At 44.5% G+C, this 24,484-nt stretch overlaps 1 protein-coding gene across 1 annotated transcript; it reads left to right on the forward strand.

The window, feature by feature from the left end:
• The first annotated feature begins 195 nt into the window (after positions 1–195).
• LOC120933209 lies at positions 196–24,089 on the forward strand. Its single transcript, XM_040346288.1, has 5 exons — positions 196–441; positions 6,482–6,634; positions 18,850–18,945; positions 23,072–23,134; positions 23,221–24,089. The coding sequence occupies exons 1-5, from the start codon at positions 372–374 to the stop codon at positions 23,640–23,642; spliced, it is 804 nt and encodes a 267-aa protein (XP_040202222.1). The 5' UTR covers positions 196–371; the 3' UTR covers positions 23,643–24,089.
• The last annotated feature ends 395 nt before the right edge of the window (positions 24,090–24,484 follow it).

Below are 24,484 nucleotides of genomic sequence, written 5' to 3' on the forward strand. Positions count from 1 at the left end.
CTGTCACTCACAATTATGTGCCACTTTGAATTGGACTATCACATACAATATCAAGGAGTATGAATACTTTTTCAAGGCACTGTAAACCAGGAATAATGGTAATTATAATAACAATAATAGGTAATATATTTACTATAGAACGGAGTGCGTCTTTGTGCCTGCCTCTGTTTCCTGAGTGACAATGTTCCTTCCTTTCCCTATCTCTTCCTTTTGGCTTCATAAGTGACATAAATGTGACCAACAACTGCAATATCATAGGCTGCAGGCACTACATAAGTCATGTAAATACATATTTCATCAAATGTTCTGTATGCGGATGTAACGCCATTAAACACAGAGAAGTGCTCCTACTGGCTGTGTAGTGCTGGAAGATGTACGGTAATGTGGATATTGTTTCCCCAACTGGTTTTGATGAGAATGAGCTTAAGAGATGTCCATCAGGTATTTATGAAGACTGCCTAAAGTATTTAAATTTTGGTTGAATATTGCCATTACACACACACAGGGGGACATTTCAAATCAGCTGTTGGGATGAGCATTTTTCATGCTAATATGTTAATGCACTTTTAGGTATGATTTGCGACCATTAGGACAGTTGTTGAGGATTCCTGCGGCTAAATAGTGACTGTCCACCTCTTTTCCGTCTCTCGGCTTGAACAGAAAAAATGGTCCCATGAGTAGCTTGCAAACGTTGGAGATCTTATGAATTAAAAAGGAAATTACATGGTGGTTCTCGGCTCTAAAGCATTGTGACTCCTTGTATAAGTGCCATTTACTTAAACAAAACTTTGTGCAACCCAGACAAGGTTGGTCACAGAGAGCAGTGCTATGTGGATGAGACCAGATTTCCCTAAAGTTGTCCGTGTTTGATTCTCTCTCTAGGCTTATTAATGGTGTGCTTGGAAAAGCCCCCCATAAATCCGGAAACCCAATTGATTCAGTTTACTGGGAATTACAAAAAACTGAAATATTTATTTTCAGAGAACCTTACCTTTTCAGAAACATGTTTATATAAATGGTTGCTTTTCATTAGGGATATGTGGAATGATTTAGGCAAAATAGATTTTTCTGCACAATTTCCAATTTTCGCAGTCAGCAAGATAATTTAAAGCTCTCAGTGTCGCTCACTGAACTACCTAGGGGAAGTGCGTTTGAAACAAGATGACATTTTTCTCTTTATTTAGCGCTTTTTTTTGAGGATGTATTCAGGGTAGGTAAGTTTTTTATGTAAAGTCTATCTCAAGTCAAAAACAAAAAAATGTATGTACTGCAGCTTAGCAGTCGAGATGTAGTTTCTGCTTTTGTTTTTTTTTCAGGACTTTTGGCCTTTATTTTCCCCTGTTAATCCTGTGAACAAACTTCCTTTCTCTATTACATACTGAATTAATGGGACTATAGTAATAGTTTACAACCAAGATAGTGTTTTTGTGTTTAGTCTGCTCACAGGAAGTGTGGCAAGAAGGCATTCTCCTCTCTAATTCATCCCAAAAGTGTTCTATCGGGGTTGAGGTCAGCACTCTGTGCAGGCCAGTCAAGTTCCTCCATCCCAAACTTGTTCATTCAAGTTTTTATGAACCTTGCCTTGTACACTGGTCCAAATAATTTGGTGGAGGGGGGGATTATGGTGTGGGGGTTGTTTTTCAGGGGTTGAGCTTGGCCCCTTAGTTCCAGTGAAAGGAACTTTTAAGGTGTCAGCATACCAAGGCATTTTGAACAATTTCATTGGGGATGGGGATGGCCCCTTCCTGTTCCAACATGACTGCGCACCAGTGCACAAAGCGAGGTTCATAAAGACATGAATGAGCGAGTTTGGGATGAAGTGCTGACCTCAACCCGATAGACTCCTTTGGGATTAATTAGAGTGCAGACTGCAAGCCAGGTCTTCTCGTTCCACATCAGTGCCTGACCTGACAAATGTGCTTCTGGAAGAATGGTCAAACATTCCCATAGACACACTCCTAAACCTTGTAACAGCCTTCCCAGAAGAGTTGAAGCTGTTATAGCTGCAAAGGGTGGGCCAACTCAATATTGAACCTTACCGACTAAGACTGGGATGGCATTAAAGTTCATGTGCGTGTAAAGGCAGGCATCCCAATACTTTTAGTAGTATAGTGCAGCCCTCAAAATTTCCACTCGCCTACTAGCATTTGGCGAGTGGATTTAAGCTGGGGGCGAGTGATGACAGGGCTGCATGACCAATCTCCCTCCAATCTGTGCCTACACTTAGAGTCCCGATGAGATTGGCGGCCGAAGAGGAAAGGTGCATGCTCGGGAAAAGTAGTCTGTTGAGCCGCGCACAGGCAGAGCAGTACACAGGTGCTCTCCTTACAATTCTCATTAAGCCATGGTACCTAACAGTATGACCTCTCTGAGCCTGCCCCCCTCCCCCGGGCCCCCAACCAATGTAGCTGGAGAGCAGAAAGTAATGAGTGAGGTGGAGGATTGCAAAAATTACCACTCCGGTGCAGCGCTCACTGAAAGTTGCCCTGACATGAGAGCGGCAGCCTTCTAGTTTGTGCCGTTTTCTTCTCCTTGTGCTCTATGTAAGTGTCCAACAGTTTAGCCTGAGCACTGTGAACAGACTGGTCTCAATGTGTGCTGTGCGCTGTCAGTGTGCGCTGTGCTATGGTGTCAATGGCTGTGCAGTTGTGTGGATCTCAGCGTTGGATTGTACTCCCTCCCACTGTGCTGCAGCTCCTCTCCTCTCTGCCAGCCTGAATAAAAGGGGGAAGTGGGGACATGCAAGCGTGGAGCCGCACACACAGGCTCCTGATGATGAGATGAATGGGAGAGAGAGAGAGGATGGATGGGAGTTGCAGAGCAGACAGCAAGAGAATGGGGAAGAGACCCAGTTCTAGTGCCCTGTCCCTCTGGTCTGCCCCCAGTGCCCTGTCCCTCTGGTCTGCCCCCAGTGCCCTGTCCCTCTGGTCTGCCCCCAGTGCCCTGTCCCATTTTGTTAAAGTTGTTGTTGGTAATATTTAATTTTGTAACTTGATTCTGCATAAAACATTGTCATTCCATGAGATAATCTATGAGGGTGTGTTTATGGGTGCAATTAGGCACAGGGCAGTGTATGAATTAGGTGGGGCAACTGGTGGCGAGTAACTCTTGAGGCCTGGCTAGTAGCTCAGGACTTGAAATTTTGAGCCCTGGTATAGTGTATGGGCCAGATTCACAGAAGAGATACGACGGCGTATCTCCTGATACGCCGTCGTATCTCTGTGTTCCGGCCGTCCTAACTATGTGACTGATTCATAGAATCAGTTACGCATAGATAGCCATAAGATCCGACAGGTGTAATTGACTTACACTGTCGGATCTTAAGGATGCAATTCTATGCCGGCCGCTAGGTGGCGAGGCCATTGCGGTTGGCGTAGAATATGCAAATGACTAGTTACGGCGATCCACGAAGATCCGCGCGTTTGTCGCAATCCCGTACGTCGTCACTAGTCGTTTTTACCCATCGCAAAGTTACACCTGCTTTAACATGGCTTATCTTTAGATCAGCCATGTTAAAGTATGGCCGTCGTTCCCGCATCGAATTTCGATTTTTTTTTTCTTTGAGTAAGACATCCGGGAACACGTCGCTTTTAAAAAAAAAACTTCGGGGCACCGTAATTTTGCGCAATGCACGTCGGGAAATTTGAACATGGAGCATGCGCAGAACGTTCGGCGCGGGAACGCGCCTAATTTAAATGGTGCCCGCCCCATTTGAATTAGGCAGGCTTGCGCCGAGTGGAATTACGTTACACCGCCGAAGTTTACAGGTAAGAGCTTTGTGAATCAGGCACTTACGCTGTAAACCTGCGGCGGTGTAACGTAAATGGGATACGTTACGCTGCCGCAGCGTAACGTATTTCTCTCTGAATCTGGCCCTATGTTCTTAAGCTGGCCATGAATGGATCTAAATTTGACCAGCTCGGCAGGGACCAGCTGAGATTCGATTTATGTATGGGTTGTCTTATTGTACCCAAGTCGATCCATTGATCGTCTTGGGTACAACCAGCCTGTTCTTTTTTTACATTTGTGTTCTTCTGTCTGGAAATACTCCCCGCTTCCCCCTCCTTTTTTATGTATATCTGATATTTTTTGTAATTTCACTACTTTTTAAATGTAATTTTTTTTTTTTTTTTACTGTCTGCTTTTAATGAGACACATTTGGGGCCATTTTGTGGAGAAGAGCAAGAACAGGTCCAAGATAGTTGAAAAATGTGGTAACAGTGTGCTGTCAAGTGGACAAAAACTAAAAGAGAAAGATTGCTGCAGCTTTAAATGTGAGACACACACAAATTGGATCAATAAAATAAAATTTCAAACATAAAACCAAATAGCATGCATGTTAATATTCATTGTGCTATGGATAAGTTGAAAACACTATAACGAATAGGTTACCCTATCCGCAACATATTCCAATAAGTCCCAGTGAAAAAAATATATGATATCAAAAATAGTAAACAAGTCAATGTCCTATTTTCAAAGGATGGACGCATCGGATGGTGGTTTAGTAGCTGAAAATACACTGCTCTCCTTCACATAAATTGGTGACATCAAACCAAGGGAAACCACAGAACAGTGATAAGATAGAAAGGAAATTCTCCAGCTGCCAAACAAACTGCCTCTAAGCGAAAGGGAAGATCCCAATCAGAGATCTTCTGTTGGCGTGTGGCTTTCTACCCAGCCTAGGGGTCTATGCAGCAGGATATCCTTTAGCCAGTATCCGATAAATCTCCCACAGCTCACAGATGATCAATAGTGATTATAGCCAAGGTGAGGAAGGAAAGAAGGCTAACACAGCGTAATCTAGTAAAACAATTTAATGTAAAAAATATTTAAAATCACACTTGCAATAAGTAGATAAAAAATTTGCATGTGAAAATATGTAGCCGACCGGCTAACACAGCCCGTTCACTCTGGGACACTGTATGTAGTGATGACGTCAGCACGCCGCTACCCTACGTCGTTTTGTCACCATTGACTTCGTTCTGGGGCACTAGCTTAAAGGAACCTATTTAGAAAATAAAAAACAAACCTTTACAACCCCTTTAACATTTCAGGGACATTAAAACTTTCCATTCCCTTCATCCCTAAAAGACAGTTAATATTTATAGCCTTTCTATACAACCTAACTTCAGGAATATTTACAATATAAAGCTAGCTTCAATGGCTATGCAAGTAGGAGGGTTGTGGAGAGGAAAGGAAATGCTTCCCAATCATTAGCTGGATTCACGTAGAGGTGCCTAACGTTAGGCAGGCGCAGCGTATCTCATATACGCTACGCCGCCGTAAGTTAGAGAGGCAAGTGCTGGATTCACAAAGCACTTGCGTCCTAAGTTACGGCGGCGTAGCGTAAATGTGCCGGCGTAAGCGCGCCTAATTCAAATTGTGAAGAGGTGGGTGTGTTTTATGCAAATAAAGCATGACCCCACGTAAATGACGTTTTTAACGAAAGACGCATGCGCCGTCCGTGGACGTAACCCAGTGCGCATGCTCCAACTTACGCCGCAAAGACTCATTGCTTTCGACGTGTACGTAAATTACGGCCAGCCCCATTCACGGACAACTTACGCAAACGACGTAAAAATTAAAAAATTTGACGCGGTTCCGACGTCCATACTTAACATTGGCTGCGCCATCTTTTTGGTGGAATATCTTTAGGCCTGAAAACGCCTTACGTAAACTGTGTATCTTTACTGCGACGGGCAAGCGTACGTTCGTGAATAGGCGTATCTCGCTGATTTACGCATTCTAGGCGTAAATCGGCATACACGCCCCTAGCGGCCGACCTAAATAGACAGCTAAGATACGACGGCGCCGGCGGTCGTATCTTAGCTAGATTTAAGTGTATCTCAATTTGAGAATACACTTAAATATACGACGGCGCAGATTCAGAGTTACGACGGCGTATCTACTGAATCTGGCTATATGTCTTTTAGAGATAAAATAGGAGACGGAGACATGCATTAAATACTTATGTCCTCTGCATTCTCAAGTAGCTGTCTAGTGTAAAGCTGGCCATACATGGATCGAAATTTGGCCATTTTATCACTGGACAAATTTCGAACCATGTGTGGTCACTGAGGTTGAACAGAATTTGGCCTACGACTGACTTCTGTTCATCAACCGCCATGTTGGATAAAAGCTGCACAATTAGCTCTGCAGGCAATAGGCTACAGCTCTGATCTGTTGGGGTACTTCCCTGCTGTCAAAATACAGTAGCGCAGTGCTAAGGATTCCCCCATCCACCTCAAATATGTGGTTGGGGGAATCGGGTCAGATTTTTTTCCTTTAAACCAGTCGGTTGAACGAAAAAAATAATAATAAAATGACCCTTGTATGCCAGCTTTAGTTCCACTTTGTAGACACTGGTGCTGTCTGTTAGAACAATAGTTTCCTTTTTCCCAAAGAAGCAAAGAAAAACTTTAAAACATAAAGGTTGTAGTTGCCATAAATTAGATCGCATTCATCCTGCTTCTCTCTTCAGAGCACAGCAACATCTACCTACAGGATGAAAGCTTATATGAGCCAATACGCAGTACAGAAAAAACTGATCCAGGGCATCTGTGGAGATTATCTTCTACAGGGAGCAGTGTGGAGGAAACTGGACTTCGCTGGGGCCATAGTCCACCAAGACAAGGTAAAAAAAAATTCAACCCTAATTGAATTCCAATTTGGCTTCCTAAAGCATTGCATAATATAAAAAAAGTTAAGTTTATCCCTTTCATGCCTAAACCTATTTCTGACATTTGTTGCTTACGAGTTAAAATTAATTTTGTTTGCTAGAAAATGACTTAGAACCCCCCAAACTTATATATATATATATAAATAATGGTGATTGTTGCAATATTTTATGTCACATGGTATTTGCGCAGCAGGTCTTTCAAACGCAATTTCTGGGGAAAAAAGACACGCTGAAGAAAGCAGGTATACATGTAAATCTTATGTAGGGAGATTTGTTTCATCTCTGTGTAGCATCTTAGGCTGTTCACTTCAATGGGTACATATAAGGGTTTACATCCACTTTAAGGGAGAGCAGATCCCTGCAGGTGTTTCATCAGATTAGGCGCCTCGTAAGATAGTGTAACGGAAGTGACGTTCTGTCTCCGCCATCTTTCTACACCCCCACACTCCTCCATACTTAAAGATACATTGAGAAGGGCAAAGATGACATCTTGTTACACCCACCGGAGTTTTGCATTTTGCACTTATTGGTATGGGTTAGAGTAAATGGTGGTTTGAGCATAAATGAGCATACTATAGGTAGATTCAGACACAGTGTACTAGACAGTATAATCATTATGCCAAAGTAAGTTAGAGTGGAGTTCTTTACCACTAATCAACACATAATCCGTCAGCAATAAACACTGGGGTGGATTCAGCAAGCAATTACGCCTGCGTATCCATAGATATGCAGCGTAATTGCTAAGTAGCGCCGGCGTATCGACTTTCTGTATTCAGAAAGCTCGATACGCCGACTGTAGCCTAAGATATGACTGGCATAAGGCTCTTATGCCGTCGTATCTTAGGCTGCATTCTTACGCTGGCCGCTAGGTGGCGTTCCCGTAGTGGTCAGCGTAGAGTATGCAAATTGCATACTCACGCTGATTCACAAATGTACGCGCGCCCGGCGTTCGAGTTTTACGTCGTTTGCGTTCGTCGCTTTCTGCGTAAGGCTGCTCCTGCTATTAGGAGGCGCAGCCAATGGTAAGTATACACGTCGTTCCCGCATCGCGATTTTCGAAATTTACGTTGTTTGCGGAAGTGAATCGTGAATGGCGCTGGACGCCATTTACGTTCACGTCGAAGCAAATGACGTCCTTGCGATGTAATGCACGTCGGGAAATTTTCCCGACGGAGCATGCGCAGTACGTTCGGCGCGGGAACGCGCCTAATTTAAATCCTACGGGATCATTTAAATTACCCGCGCTTACGCCGGCCACTTTTACGAAACGTCCCCGCAAATTACGGAGCAAATGCTTCGTGAATGAAGCGTAGCTCAAGTAATTTACGGAGGCGTAGCGTAAAAACGGTACGCTGCGCCGCCGTAGTAGTGTGCTCCCCTACTTGAATCTACCCCAGTGCATATAAGCATTAACTGCAATGTGAATAATAATACTATAACAAGTCTAGAATGCACTCTAGGGGAATGGCTAGGATATGGTGCAATGTCCTCTGAGAGGTACCTCTTAGCATAAGCAATAGGTAAAGATCTCTGTATAGCAGCTGTAAAGGGACAGTCTTTAGTCCTAATTCTTCATCCAGCTAATGTTGGGGCCCAGTAGTACCACTGGTGCACATGAGGATAGGGATAGTCAAGCGTTCAGGCAGCAATAAGGCAACTAGTTGGCTGTATGGTCAGGGCGCAGTCTCTTTAGCAGCAGGTAGTAAATCCCCACAGCAGCAGCTCACCGGTCACAGCTACAGTATATTGCAGCTCACCATCTGGTCACATAGTGATAAGTCCACTCTATGCTCTGCACCCAGGGGATTCTGGCTGTTGGCACACTGGACAGTGATTTCCTCCCTAGAGGGACATCGGTCCCCTAAGTGCCCACCAGTGCTGCTAACCAAATGCCCACCAGTGCCAACTATCAGTGCCAATCAGTACTGCTAATTAGTGCCCACCACTGCCACCTATCAGTGCCAATCAGTGTCAATTATCAGTGCCACCTATCAGTGCCCATCAGTGCACCACATCAATGCAGCCTCATCAGTGCCGCCTCATTAATGCCCATCAGTGCAGCCTCATCAGTGCACATTAATGAAGGAGAAAAATTACCTGTTTGAAAAATTTTAGGACATACAATAAACATTTTGTGTTTTTGAAATTATCTGTCTTTTTTTTGTTTGTTTAGCAAAAAATAAAAAACCCAGTGGTGATTAATGTTTTTGAGATATGACTAGTGCAGAGTTCAGGAGTATGTTACATAAAGAATGCAGGGCTAAGGAGCGCTCTACATAAAGAATGCAGGGCCAAGGAGCGTGCTACATAAATAATGCAGGGCTAAGGGGCACGCTACATAAAGAATGCAGTGCTCTGCAGTGTGCTACATAAAGAATGCAGGGCTCAGCAGTGCGCTACATAAAGAATGCAGGGCTCAGCTGTGCAATCTATGCAGCCTCACCAGTGCCCATCAATGCAGCCTGACCAGTGCCCATCTGTGCAGCCTCACCAGTGCCCATCTTTGCAGCCTCACTGTGCCCAGGAATGCAGCCTCACCAGTGCCCAGTAATGCAGCCTCACCTGTGCCCTGCAATACAGCTTCATCAGTTTCCAGGAATGCAGCCTCACCAGTGCCCAACAATGCAGCCTCATCTGTGCCCAGCAATGCAGCCTGTTCAGTGCCCAGCATTGCAGTCTGTTTAGTGCCCAGGAATGCAGCCTGTTCAGTGCCCAGGAACGCAGCCTCAACTTTGCCCAGCAATACATCCTGTTCAGTGCCCAGGAATGCAGCCTTAACTGTGCAGGGGTTCAGAGAGGAGAGACAGCCAGATCATCACACAGATCCTGGGTGGGTGCTGAGGCGGGGGGGGGGGGCAGGACACTGAGGGAAGTGTCAGGCCAGTGTCACCCACTGTATCAGCTTTAATTTGAATCGCCGGGCGCACACAAGTCCCAAATCCTGGACCGACTTCTACCTATGAAATACAGCACATGTCCCGGCATTGGAAAAGGGTGCTGTCTGCCAAAGGAGAAAACCAGGAGGTGGGACTTGTCTGATGGCGGAGTGTGTGGCAGCTGTGGCGGACCACCCCTCCTCTGCCTCGGCACCCACCCAGGATTGGCCTGCACCTAGTGCCACCCCTGCAATCCGGTAACAGACTGGCTCTGGGGACAGTGTCCTCAATCCGGGGGCTGTCTCTGGAAACCGGGGGCTGTCCCTGGAAACCGGGGACGTCTGGTCACCCTACCCTAAGCGCTAGTACCACTCCGTACAGCATCCAGACACAATTTTCAGCCAATCATAGATTTTGACAGGCTTCTGGCAGTGGGGCTGGATTCTGCACCTATGCTTCCTAGGTGCCAAAAAATGCTGGGATTTGCCGCACATGTGCTAAAGGTACATGCAAATAATCAAATTATACACGCGCCACAAAAAAAATCTCAAAGCCCCTATACAAGCACTATAAATGTAAAGGTAAATAAATTTAATGTGTTATCATGCAATACCAAAATTAATACTTCTCATATAAAACCACTTCAATAAACAAAATGTCCAGTGGGAAATGAAGTGATTTGTGCTGTGTCTCTTTACATCCTCATGCACTAATTTCCCACTTAAAGTCAGGGCTGGTGCAAGGATTTTTGACACCCTAGGCGAAACCTCATTTTGCCGCCCCCCCCCCGCTCCACCAATAGGCGCGCGCAGGGGGTGTGCCAGGGCACACCCTAATCACCTCATGCGGTGCAGAGTCCCCCTGCTAATATTCCACCAAAGCCCCCCCAATGGAGCTCCTAAAAGTCTTTTAAAAAAATAACACAAACAAAAACATACTGACACCATCCACTGCCCTGCGGACACCAACCTCTGCCCTACTGACAAGTCCACTGCTCTACTGACACCATCCACTGCCCTATTAACCCCGTTCATGTTTTAATACATTTGGGGTGCACACCCTAATGCAAAAAGCTGCGCACACCTTTAGCTCCACCCCTGACTCCACCCCCATTGCCCTACCCATGTACACCACACCTTTTTAATAAAGGGAGCAGAGGTTTTTGTGTGTCTACAGGAATGCATTGTGTGTTTCAGTGTATGTGTGTGACTGTAAGTGATGCCGCTTCACCAGTGCCAATCAATGCAGCCTCACCTGTGCCCATCAAATTCAGGAAGTTTTACCAGTGCCCATCAAATACAGTCTCACCTGTGCCCATCAAATGCAGCCTCACCTGTGATAATTAAGGATGAGCTCTGGCGTGTTCGCATAGAACACGTGCAGAGCCCGCCAGGAAGTGTGAACGGCGCTGCACTAATAACAGCCAGGGAGACATTTCATGATCCCTGCAGCCGAGCATCGGGACAATGTCTTCCTGGCTGTGATTAGCACAGCGCCATGCACACTTCCTGGCGGGCTCTGCACGTGTTCTATGCGAACACGCCAGAGCTCATCCTTAGTGCCAATGAAATGCAGCCTCACCTGTGCCCATCAAATACAGTCTCACCTGTGCTCATCAAATGCAGCCCCACTAGCGCCCATCAAACACAGCCTCACCAGCGCCCATCAAACACAGCCTCACCAGCGCCCATCAAACGCAGCCTCACCAGCGCCCATCAAACGCAGCCTCACCAGCGCCCATCAAACGCAGCCTCACCAGCGCCCATCAAACGCAGCCTCACCAGCGCCCATCAAACGCAGCCTCACCAGCGCCCATCAAACGCAGCCTCACCAGCGCCCATCAAACGCAGTCTCACCAGCGACCATCAAACGTAGCCTCACCAGCGCCCATCAAACGCAGTCTCACCAGCGCCCATCAAACGCAGTCTCACCAGCGCCCATCAAACGCAGTCTCACCAGCGCCCATCAAACACAGTCTTACCTGCGCCCATCAAACGCAGTCTCACCAGCGCCCATCAAACGCAGTCTTACCAGCGCCCATCAAACGCAGCCTCACCTGTGCTCATCAAATGCAGGCAGCCCCACTAGCGCCAATCAAAAGTAGTCTCACCAGCGCCCATTAATGCTGCGTCACCGGTGCCCATCAAATACAGCCAGCGCCTATCAAATACAGTCCAGCCCCACCTGTGCCCATTAATGCTGCTTCACCTGTGCCCATCAATTACAGTAATACAGTTTCAGCTGTGACCATCAATGCTGCTTCACCACTGTCAATCAATGCAGCCTGGGGGGGGGGGGGGGGGTAAGTACATACTTGGCGCCCGTATGCCCACTTCGTACCTGCCTCTGTCTGTGTCCAGGCTCCGCCTCCATCTATCCCTAAGCCCGGAGAGCCGCCGCGCGACTGTCCCATGATTTACTTTCGGCTCCACTCCAATGTGACACGGCCAGTGCAGGAGAGCATCCTCGGGGGGGGGGGGGGGGGGGGGGGGTTGTGGTGGACGCTGGACACACACGTCAGAGCGGAGAGCGTGGGGGGGCTGGTGCTGCTGCTCAGAACTATCTCTGCTCCGAGTCAGAGTGGAGAGCGGGCTGGGGGGTGTTCTGGACAGTGTGGACGCACACCACATGATGTCACTGATGTGTCAGAGCGGAGGGGGGGGGAGCGCGCTGCTTCACACATGTCAGAGTCTCAGAGGCTGCCTGTGTATAGTGCAAGCTCTGTGGACAGTGCGGGAGTAGTAGAATAACCGGCGGCCGGGCACTCTAGGCGGCAGTGCGCTCTAGGCGGCTGCCTAATCCGCCTAGTGGTAGCGCCGGCCCTGCTTAAAGTTCACCTCTATACCATCATGCTAGAAAACTCACTGGATTTCTATAACGCCTCATAGCCAGTGGGTCATATAGTGCTTTACACTTACTAGGAGAATTAAGCAGGACCAATGCCGCAGCTTTACTCCTAAAGTATCCACACACGTAACACAAAGAAAAGAAAAGCTTATATAGTGTAAAACTGTTATTAAAACTTCAGACAGTTAAAACCATATACAAATGCACCTACATTATAAAGTTCATTCGACCATGCACCTGGGGCATAAGCCTACACTCATCTGGAGGCTGGCTCCACCAACCACAGTGCAGGCTGAGCTCTCTTTCCCCTGGATCTTCCGAGTGTACCATGTAGGTGTACTTGTAGGTGTACCCAGTGGGATGACATCACTTCCTGTAGGTCCGCCCAATGCATTTCTTTGTTATGACATCCTCGGGAGTCACCTGTATGTATGGTCCTTATCTCACATGCATGCATGAAATATACTAAGGCCAGATTAGACAGGAGATAATTATTATGCCTTTGAAGCATGGAAGAAAACCCCCACAGACACAGGAAGAGGATGCAAACCCCATGCAGACAGTGTCATTGTTGGAAAAAAGAGGACCTCAGTGCTGCAAGGCAGACGTGCTAACCACTATTCCACTGTGTTGCCCTAATTTATATAGTAAAAATACCACCAGACAATGTCTTTGTCACAAAAATTTGGATACAGTGTTTCAGTCAAACTATCACAGCACTGCAAATGGAAAAATGGGCTAGAAAAGAAGGGGGTATTACAGGCTGGTACTGAGGTGGTTTAACACTATGTAAGCCACCTAACTAGCGGTCAAACACAACAATACAAGTTAGCCAAGGACACACTATGCTAACCTTGGTTCATAGGTGCATCATGCCTGTAAATTTTAACCTCTTGACAACCATGTAGAGAATATGTGTGGCGGCAAAGATGCTGGGCCTTAACGCTGACATGATGAACATAGGCATCCATGGCTGCCAAGGTTTCTATGCTGAGATGGCAGTTACAACAAGCTCCTAGCACAGTGACCAAGCTGTTTAAGACATCTCTGGTGGGAAGGACTCCCGATCCTGTGGCCACAGTGACAGCCAGTCACAGTGACCACATGATCAGGAAGCCCATCCTGTCTCCCAGTGGTCAGACCCAGTTAAAAGACCACCAGGAAGGGACTAGAAGGGGTAAAAATGGAATTGCCAGCGGTCTCAACATAGCAGCTCTTTGGTCTAGGCAAGCCATTCTCAACCAGGATTCCATGGAACTCTAGGGATTCTCTAGAAGTTGCCAGGAGTTCCTTGAGCCTGACCTCCCATTTTATGGTGCCTGCATAGATTCAGGTCCAATATCACTGGGCACCAATAATCATTTCAGCAGTCTGTAAGGCGGGTGGCATTCCTCCCACTGGTCACCAATGTAAGGAGCAATTTTCCCATTGATCCCTGATGTGTTGGTTTTAGCAAAGGCTCCCAGAGACTTGGTAATTATTTAAATTGTTTCCCTGGAGTAAAAAAATTGAGAAAAGCTAGTCTACACAGTTCTGCCCAGCACATATTGAGTTAAGTCCATGTATATAGTGTCAGCTGGATTCTGAGTATCAGAGCTGTTTCAGGGAATCGTACTGTAATGTAAATTCTGTAACCTTTAACTCTATGGAAGTAAATTATGCAAGCTTTTTTCTATAAAAACATAATGCTCATCTTAAGTGAAGAGTCACGAGTCAAACTCAATTCTTGTGCAGAGAATGCTTAACCACGTGCCTACTGGGCACTTATTTCCCCTACCTACCCAGAACAATTTTCAGCTTTTAATGCTCTCACACTTTCAATGGCAATTACTCAGTCATGCAACAATGTAGCAATATTATTTTTGTCCTTTTTTTTTTTTACACGCAAATAGAGCTATATTTTGGTGGTATTTAATCACCACTGTGTTTCTTATTTTTTTATTTAAATAAAAAAGACTGAAAATTCAAAAATAAATAAATAATTTCTATGTTTCTGTTATAAAATTTTGAAAATAAGTAATTTTTCTTCATACATACTGCTTCAGCGCTTTGGTAAAAATAACCCAAATCAGTGCATACATACTGCTTCAGCGCTTTGGTAAAAATAACCCAAATCAGTGCATATTATTTGGTCTGTGTGAAAGTTATTGAGTCTACAAGCTATTGAAAATTGATCACACCTGATGCACTGACAGCTTATCTCATTTCTTGAGACACTAACAAGCTAGGACAGTACAAATCCCCCCCTCCCCAAATTACACATTTTTGCAAAGTAGACATTCCAATGTATTTATTAAGAGGCATGGTGAATTTTTTGAAGTTGTAATTTTTTCCCACAATTCAATGGAAAATTAAGATTTTACTTTCACAAAATTGTCATGTTAACAGGTACACATACAGAGGCACATACAGAGGCCCAACATGCAAGGAGCACCATCAGGTGTTGTAGGGACATAAATTACCGAAGCAGTTTAAATTACTGAAGCACCATGACAGTGGGATTACCCGCAAAATGACTCAATTTTGAGAAGCAAACACCCCAAAGTATATTCTGTGAGGCATTATGAGTCTTTTGAACATGTTATTTTTTTCCACAAGTTTTCAGAAACTGTGGAAAGAAAATGAAAACATATTTTTTTGCACAAAGTTGTCCAGTTATAAGATATTTCTAACACATAGCATGTACATATAAAAAATTACACCCCAAAATACATTCTGCTACCCCTCCTGAGTATGGCAATACTACATGTGTGAGACTTTTCCACAGCCCGGCCACATAGAGAGGCACAAAATACTAGGAGCAACATCAGGTGTTCTATGGACATAAATGACACATCTAATTTCTTGACTACCCATTACACTTTTGAAGGCCTGGAAGCACCAGGACAATGGAATTATATACAAAATGGCCCAATTTTTATAAACAAACACCAATCGTATATTCTATGAGGCATAATGAGTCTTTTAAAAAATGTACACATCAAAACTAATTCTGCTACTCCTCCTGAGTATGGCGATACCAGATGTGTGAGACTTTTTCACAGCCTGGTCACATAGAGAGGCACAACATGCAAGGTGCACCATAAGGTATTCTAAGGACATGACTTACATTATTTAACTTCCTGACAACCTATCATTTTTGAAGGCCCTTCATATTTCTAAGCATGTAATACCAAGAAATACACCCCAAAATACATTCTGCTAAGCAAAGGGTAATCAAAAGATTACCTGTCGTTTTAGTAGTACAGGAGAGCCTTGGTCCAGGCAGTAGGCAGGGACGTGGTTAATGACACCAAACGGAATTGTCCAGGCAGCAGGCAGGAATATTGTCCACAGTCGGTACAGGAAGCAGGCAGAGATATTTTCAGCACTGCCAAAATGGTGCTGCTAGTAGGCAGAAACATGGTCCATAGTACAGGTAGCAGGTAGAGGTTTGGTCAGTTCATGCGGCAGGCAGAGGCATGATGGCAGTAAGTAGGCAGCAGGCAGAAATATCAGGCTTAGGGCCTCGGTCAGGTAAGACCTGGTAACAGGGGTAGAGGCTTCTCCCACTCAAATATCTTTGAATTCTTCGGTCTCCAGACCCTTACAAAACCCTGAGAAAACCAATAAAAAAATTTCTCCGTCCGGAGAAACTATTCTGAAGCCCCTCACATATGTGAGACCCCTGTGTCATGATGAATCTAAGGCCTTGTACACACGACCGAACATGTCCGATGAAACATGTCCGACGGACCGTTTCCAGCGGACAAGGCTGAATTGTCCGTTGGTCTGATGCGTGTACACACCATCAGACCAAAATCCCTGTGAACAGAGAACACGGTGACGAAGAAGACACCGACGTTCTCAAACACGGAAGTGCAATGCTTCCACGCATGCATTGAATCAATTCGACGCATGCGCGGGATTTCGGGACGCTGGTTACACGTCATAACCAGCGGACATGTCCGATTAGGTGTACTAACCATCGGACATGTCCGACGGACATGTTTCCAGCGGACAAGTTTCTTAGCATGCTAAGAAACTTTTGTCCACTGGAAACCTGTCCGCTAGGCCGGAAACCTGTCCGCTAGGCCGTACACACGGTCGAACATGTCCGCGGAAACTGGTCCGCGGACCAGTTTCAGCGGACATGTTTGGTCGTGTGTACAAGGCCTTACTATCACAGTAGCAGGGTAAAAGGTCAATTTAAGCAGCAGGCAAAAAACAATCAAGGGTCAATTCCAGAGCAAGTAGAGGTATGGTCAGTTTAGACGGCAGGCAGAAGCATGGTCAGATAACAGGCAAAGCTCAGTTTCTGGAGCAGACAGAGGTATGTACAGTTTAGGCGGCAGGCAGAGGTGTGGTCGAATAACAAGCCAGGGTCATTTCCGGAGCAGGCTGAGGTATGGCCAGTTTAGGCAGCAGGCAGTGGCGTGGTCAAATAAAAGGCTCGTTGAAGTCGACTTCCACGCAGTTGTTGTGGATTGAAGACCGCATGTAGATGAGTGAGTGAAAAACTTATATAGCGCAACACATGCAAACTGAATCGCCTCTGGGCACTTGGTATCCATTCCCTGGGCCCTCAGAAGATATCTCTTTTGTCCCTCCACTTCATAGCCAGAATTTCCTTGTTCCACAAACTGGCAGACTCCTTAGTTTTGTATTAACTAGTCTTTGAGGGAAGCCCTTCCTACTAGCTCTCACGGTTCCACATGCTAGAGTTTTCTTCCGGTGAATATTGTAGAAAAGGGGCAAACTGGTATAGTAGTTGTCAACATAGAGATGATAACCTTTTTCGAGGAGTGGGAATATAAGGTCCCAAAACAATTTTCTGCTTGATCCAATGTAGTCTGGGCTTTAGGGGGATGCAGCTGAGTCCTTTCCTTCATAGGTCCAGAAAGCATAGGTGTACACCATGGCTCTGTTGCATAACTTGTAAAGTTTCATCCCATATTGGGTCCTTTTGCTGGGGATGAATTGCTTGAAGCCCAGCCTGCCAGTAAACTGGACAAGGGACTCATCCATGCAGATATTTTTGTCTGTGATAAATAATTGGGAGAATTTCTCTGATAAAAAATGTATAAATGGCTGAATTTTATACAATGTATAATATGCTGGATCATTTCAGGGAGAGCACTGGGTGTTATCGTTGTAATGCAGGAACCGCATAATCATCAAATATCTTGTTCTTGGCATTACTGATGACTAGATTGGCATGTGATGGATGGGGTTGGTGGACCAATATAAGTGTAACACATTTTTCCCATATTAAATGTGAGGCCCAAAAAAATTGTGAACTCCTCCACTGTTATTGCTTTCCTTTCATAGGGACAGGAATATTATGAAGTTGGATTTTGGCTATAAATTGTTGGGCATAGAGGTTGCACTGGGCCCAAATAAACTCATAGATCGCTCTCCTTCCCTCACACTTGGTCTCTGTGTGAGGGAAAGGGAGCGATCAACAGCTGATGATCTCAGTTGTTTACAATTTAGATCACTTGTCATTGGACACAACGATCATGTGGTAAAAGGCCACTGCAATTGACCATGTACCATGATTTGTAATTGGCTGTGTCTAAGGGACGCGGCGATCACAGATTCTTCCCGATGCGTGCCCAATGCATGTTAAAGTGGACCCAATCCATGTTAAAGTGGACCTTCTCCAATAAAGCAACTAGTCAGCATCTGGCTCCTCCCCCTCCCTCATTCACAATTAGATTTAAAAAGGCCAACTCCTAAAAACATACATCCGCCACCTCTGACAATAGCCACTTATCTGCTAATTGCTGTGACTTTCACAAACAGAAAAGTAACTTCTATTTGCACAGATGACAGCAATCCACACAGCCCTCCGTGCCCTGCACCATCCCTATGAAAGCAGTGGAGGGAGGGGACGGGGGGGATGTGCACAATCACTCTTCTGTCCCAACGGCAGCTCTTTCTAAAGCCTGTGCGCACAGGCTACACACACTCTATAACTGTAAGTTGTAGCTGCTCTTCGTAAGCATCCCCTCTGTCCTGCACCCTGTACGTAGCCCAGTCCTGAGTCCTGCAACCTGTACATAGTGCACTGCTGAATACTGCACCCTGTACATAGCACACTCCTGAGTCTAGCACCCTGTAAGTAGCTCACTCCTGAGCCCTGCCCCCTGTAAATAGCATATTCCTGAGTCCTGCATCATCATCATGTAGCACACGCCTGAACCCTGCACTCTGTATGTAGCTTACTTCTGAACCCTGCGCATAATGCACTGATACAATTTATCAATGCTTCTTTTTCGTTTCAGTGTGTATCTCGATATATATATATATATATATATATATATATATATATATATATATATATACACACAGTATATAAAAAAAATCCCCAAAAAAGTATATACCAGTAAGTTTTAACTGTATGTTGTCTGAGTTGTACAAATTGGTCATCATCTGTGCTTGATAAGTTTTCCTATGTTGCAGGTTGTTATGAGAGAAGCAAATTCTTGTTTGTTTTGTGCTTCGGTGGTCTAATGCTCATCTTGACTCTGTGTGTTCTCGGAATCATTCTACCAAAATGTAAGTATAAATCCGCTAATGTGGTAGCGATCACCTGTAGGTCCTAAGATCCAATCCTTATCAGGTAATCTATAATGGATCTGCTGTTTTTCTAATAATGTAACAGAAAAAAATCATAATATAGAAAAAAATGCATCTCCAACTGTCAGCATCTAGCTGGTGATTTGCAAAATGACCCTATTTATTTGTGGGACCCCCATTCATGGGCATCCGCACAATTTTTTTCAGGTGGGGGGCGCTTTGGCAGCGGCGATACACAGTCGCATTTAACTCTTTCTTTGACCGCTAGTGGGGGTTAAAAGCACCCCGCTAGCGACTGCTAAAACGATGGTAAAGCGCCGTTAAAACTAGTGCTGCTTTACCGATTACGCGGCCAGATTGCAGTGTGAAAATAGCTCTTGAGATAATTCAGCTTCACTTTGTATTGGAAGTTATTCAGGCCAGGCGTACCAGTCCATGCCCATATAAATATAGCCCAGAGAATGTACATCTTTCTATATTGCAATAAAGTATAGGTTGTTTTCATCAAGATCAAAATATGGCCACAACAGATGTATTGCAATACAGAAAGATGTACATTCTCTAGGCTATATTTATATGGGCATGGTATGCCCGAGACTGAGTAACTTCCATACAAAGTGAAGCAATTGCCCCCCCTTGCCCTATGCTGCGGATGCCCATGCCCCCTTTGGAACACCTACTTGCTAAAAGCATGTGGGCTGGTGCTAGCACAGCATGTTCACAATCTTCCTTATATACCACCCTGAATACCATTATGAGTTTGTTACAGAGAAGGAGGGGGATACCATTTGCTACTACTGGATGGTGTTAATTTTGAGAAATTTCGGTTTCGTTTTAGTCATAGACTTTTGACTAAAATGCCATGTTAGCTTTTGCCGTATTATAGTCACCTGAATTGTTTTGTTTTAGTCTTATTTTAGCTAACTAAAATCTCCAGTGCGTAAAATGGGGGAATAGAGTCGGGGATGGGGGGGGGGGGGGGGCCCCAACTTGAGGAATAAGAGGAAACACAGGCTTACAAAAAGGAGTGGGAGAGAAAAAAATGGGGGTGATCTTTTTGAGATTTGAATTACTGACTTTTTTTTGCACTTATTAAACAGAACTATCCAAATGCTTCTAGTTTAGCAGGCCAAAAGGAAAAAAATGTAAGAAGTCTATTTAAAAAATAAGAACTAAGTTGGTAAAAGAGAAAGAATGCAGATTCCATACAAAATCGTTTATTGCACTTATAGCAATATTAGCTGAAAAAGTGCATGTTGTCAGTTCAGTTCCTTGGCACCTTTGGACAATGAAAGGGTCATCAGATGCACTTAATTTAGCATACTATCATTTACCATTACCGTTATGGTGATTATGTGAGTGGCATGTTTGTTGGGGGATCCGGATGACAATGTTGTCATTATTTTCACTACGTTTTAATAATTTTACAAAAGTTTTACGCAGCAAAATAAAACAAGAAAATCTCAGATTTTCATCGCACAGTATACAATCAAATATAGGGAATAGCCTGGTACCTTATCATGTGCATCGGTAAGTCTCAACTGTATCGCCAATACCACCCAATAAGATCCCATCAAATGGCCCAAATCCATTAGTAAGACAATAACCACACCTCAGCCCACTATGTTGAAAACTGCATACTTATGTTATGTAACAGCCCTAAGCTGGTCATCTACCCCCCGGGAGAAGACGGATTCCACCCCGTCCGGAGGGGAAGCCCGACTCACCCCCCTGTGCAGGTATCGACCACAGGCTTCCCATTTGTACGATAGTCAATGATGAATTATTTTCACTTTTATCAGGGGTGGTGGTGGGGAGGAGGGATGTTTTTGATTGGGGAGTTGAGTTTATTTTTGTAAGTGCATTAAAACATTTTTTGTATGGAACTGGCATTCTCTTTTATCCATTTGTTTCTTATTTTTGAAGTTGGTGTGCGATTGCCGAGTACACTGTATCATTATATTGAGCGCTAATGATGCAATGCACTTTTTAATATTTTATTTGTTTAACCACTTGACCACTGGGCACGAAAACCCCCTTAATCACCAGACCAATTTTCAGCTTTCGGTGCTCTCACAATTTGAATGACAATTACTCAGTCATACAACATTGTACCCATCTGAAATTTTTGTCCTTTTTTTCACACAAATAGAGCTTTCTTTTGGTGGTATTTGATCACCTCTGCGGTTTTTATTTTTTGCGCTATAAAAGAAAAAAGACTGAAAATTCTGTAAAAATAAAAAAAAAATTCTAGTTTCTGTCATATTAGCAGGTTATTTCTCACACACATCATATGCATACTACAAATTACACCCCAAAACACATTCTGCTATTCCTCCCGAGTATGGCGATACCACATGTGTGAGACTTTTACACAGCGTGGCCACATACAGAGGCCCAACGTGCAGGGAGCACCATCAGGCGTTCTGGAGCACCCAGGCCAATTTTGACATTTCTCTCCTACATGTAAAAATCATAATTTATTTGCTAAAAAATTACATAGAACCCCAAAACATTATATATGTTTTTTTTTCAAATACCCTAGAGAATACAATGGCGGTTGTTGCAACTTTTTATCTTGCACGGTATTTTCGCAGCAATTTTTTGAACGCGTGTTTTTAGAAAAAAAACTGTTTTGTGCTTAAAAAAAAAAAAACAGTAAAGTTAGCCCAATGTTTTTGCATAATATGAAAGATGAAGTTACGCCGAGTAAATAGATACCCAACATGTCACCCTTTAAAATTGCACACGCTCGTGAAATTGCGCCAAACGTTGCTACTTAAAAATCCCCATAGGCGACGTATTGCAAGGTATTGGAGTATTGAGGGTATTGCGGAGTATGGGGGGGTATTGCAGAGTATGGGGGGGTATTGCAGAGTATGGGGTGGTATTGCAGAGTATGGGGTGGTATTGCAGAGTATGGGGGGGGTGGTATTGCAGAGTATGGGGGGGGGTGGTATTGCAGAGTATGGGGGGGGTATTGCAGAGTATGGGGGGGGGTATTGCAGAGTATGGGGGGGGTATTGCAGAGTATGGGGGGGGTATTGCAGAGTATGGGGGGGGTATTGCAGAGTATGGGGGGGTATTGCAGAGTATGGGGGGTATTGCAGAGTATTGCACTTTACTTTAGCGCTTATCATTTTTTTTATATTGCAGAGTCTTGCGCAGGGATGGCTGGATCTGTGACTGCAATTGTCACAGATCCAGCCCACAGTGCGGCGGCTGCTGCTGCCGCCCGATCCCCCCCCCCCTCCCTCTCCTCTCACACTGTACCGAACGGTACAGAGAGGAGAGGGAGGAACCGGCGTCATTACATGACGCCGGTTTGTTTACAAGTGATCGCGCGATCACGTGGTAAGGAGCCGCTTCCATTGGCTCCTTACCGCGATCCGTGTTGCTGCGGGTCCCGTGGACCCGCCGAGCGCCGGTGATCGCGTGTGCGCGCCCGCTCAGGCGCGCAATTCTGACTCTCTGGGAGGACGTATATTGACGCCCTCCTAGAGTTAGGGAACCGCCTTGTAGCCGTATTTCGGCTATAGGGCGGTTACCAAGTGGTTAAGAGAGGTTCATTGTTAGGGTGTACATAAGAAATTAATGGACAATGACACACATCTTGCTTAGTGCTATTTGAAAAATAAAAAAACATTTTCTACATGTAACGAGCCAACAGGACTCTAGCTTGGTGGACAAATTGGTGGCTACTGAGGATCTATCATTATAAACAGCTCATGTTGGCCCAAAAGAGAGTTGTTCAACTACCATATTCTCTTTCTGGGAAACATAGGCCATTCTGGATAACCCCTTGCCCTTTTATTCCCTTTTAGCCCATATGATCAGATCACCAATTATATGAAATAGATGAAAGAATGGGGGTTATTTCGAAATGCTTTTTACTACTGATTCAGAAGAGCTCATTTAAATTATGTTGACTGCATTCCGCAGAGCTGATGGTAAACAAATTTATATGAATATTAGTAAGAGAAATAGTTACTTTTCTCTGCAGAAAAATGTCACTTTCCTGGGTAATAGCATATTTGTTTCATATCTGTAAGGTTATTTCCCCCTAATTTTCTCTTAGAAATAGTAAAAATATATTTTTTCCTAGATTCTTCTATGAAAACAGAATTTGAATTCTTAAAAGAGGAACAGAAAAAATTGGCATCTCTGGGTATACAATTTTATTTTCAGTACTGCTGTGTAGACATATTTTTTTGACTCATATTAAGTTTTATCCTTTTCATGTTAACTCCACAGGTTCTTTCCATGTTTATAGTGAATCTCATGAAAAGTGTGCTGAAGTACGCTCCTCCAGCTCTCCACTTCTGTTTGAACTTACTGCCTCCGAATGTTCCACAGATTCTTTCTCTCAGTTTTTCCGCTGGCTCCCAAGAGGAAGGCTTATGAGCACAAAGAAGGGACTATGTGTAGGTGTAGAGAAACAACGCACAAACCAGCCACTGCGACTCTATGAATGTGACAATGAAAGGGTACTTAACTGGGTTTGTACCAATGAAACTCTGCTGGGTGTTGAAGGACAAAGTCTTTTTTTTAACTTTGGGAATAATCGAGAAGGGATCATCATGCTTTATTGGGGCACTGGTGTATGGAGCCGCTGGAAAGCACGAAGCGCTGAAGGGAAGCTTCAAAATGGAACTTGTGTTCAGTGCTGTGCTTAATCATCAGACCCAACAATTTACTGAGTATTTTTTCAAAAAATGGTTCCTTAAAGTAGAGGTTCAGCCAAAAACTAACTTTTAAATCTACTCGCAGCCACATTCTAAGACTAATCTATCTAACCCTGTAAACCAAAAATCGGTCAAGTCCCACTCTGAGCAGTCAATGACAGTTTCTGTGTAGGAGTGTGCAGTAGAGGCAGCCGACAATGGTAACCCCAAAGTAACTGTATGGGTGCCATCACTTGCCTGGCATTTCCTAGCCATTGTCTGCGGTCTCTTCCACACCGCATCTGTAGCTGGAGAGTGGACCTTTCCAGCTGCAGACACGATATGTATAGTGATGTTTGCTTTACAAGGTTAGATAGTTTAGTCTTAGGCTGCGTACACACGACCATTTTTAATGTCCTAGAAAAAAACTATGTTTTTCTCAACGTGATTCTTGTCAAGCCTGCCTTGCATACACACGATCGTGAAAAAAAAATGCTTGAGCAAAGCGCGGTGATGTACAACGGCACTATAAAGGGAAGTTCCATTCAGATGGCACCACCCTTTGGGCTGCTTTTGCTGATTTCGTGATAGTAAAAGTTTGGTGAAAGACGATTCACGCTTTTCAGTCTTCATGCTTTTCAGTCTGTTACAGCGTGATGAATGTGCTATCTCCATTACAAACACTAGTTTTACCAGAACGAGTGCTCCCGTCTCATAACTTGCTTCTGAGAATGCGTGTTTTTTTCACGTCGTTAAAGCCTACACACGACGTGAAAAAAAACAACGTGAAAATTTAGAGCATGTTCTAAATTTTAAAAGGCCATTTTTCACGTCGAGAAAAATGCTCTGGAGCC

Source organism: Rana temporaria, chromosome 3 (genome assembly GCF_905171775.1).
Source record: "Rana temporaria chromosome 3, aRanTem1.1, whole genome shotgun sequence".
NCBI lineage: Eukaryota > Metazoa > Chordata > Amphibia > Anura > Ranidae > Rana > Rana temporaria.

What these genes read in the sequence shown, in the direction of transcription:
- LOC120933209 (XM_040346288.1), top strand. Translation starts at nt 372, where the DNA reads ATGTACGGTAATGTGGATATTGTTTCCCCAACTGGTTTTGATGAGAAT. An exon ending in CCATAGTCCACCAAGACAAG is followed by an intron (nt 6,635 to 18,849) that starts GTAAAAAAAAAT and finishes CCTATGTTGCAG; the next exon opens with GTTGTTATGAGAGAAGCAAA. An exon ending in CGGAATCATTCTACCAAAAT is followed by an intron (nt 18,946 to 23,071) that starts GTAAGTATAAAT and finishes ATTTTTTCCTAG; the next exon opens with ATTCTTCTATGAAAACAGAA.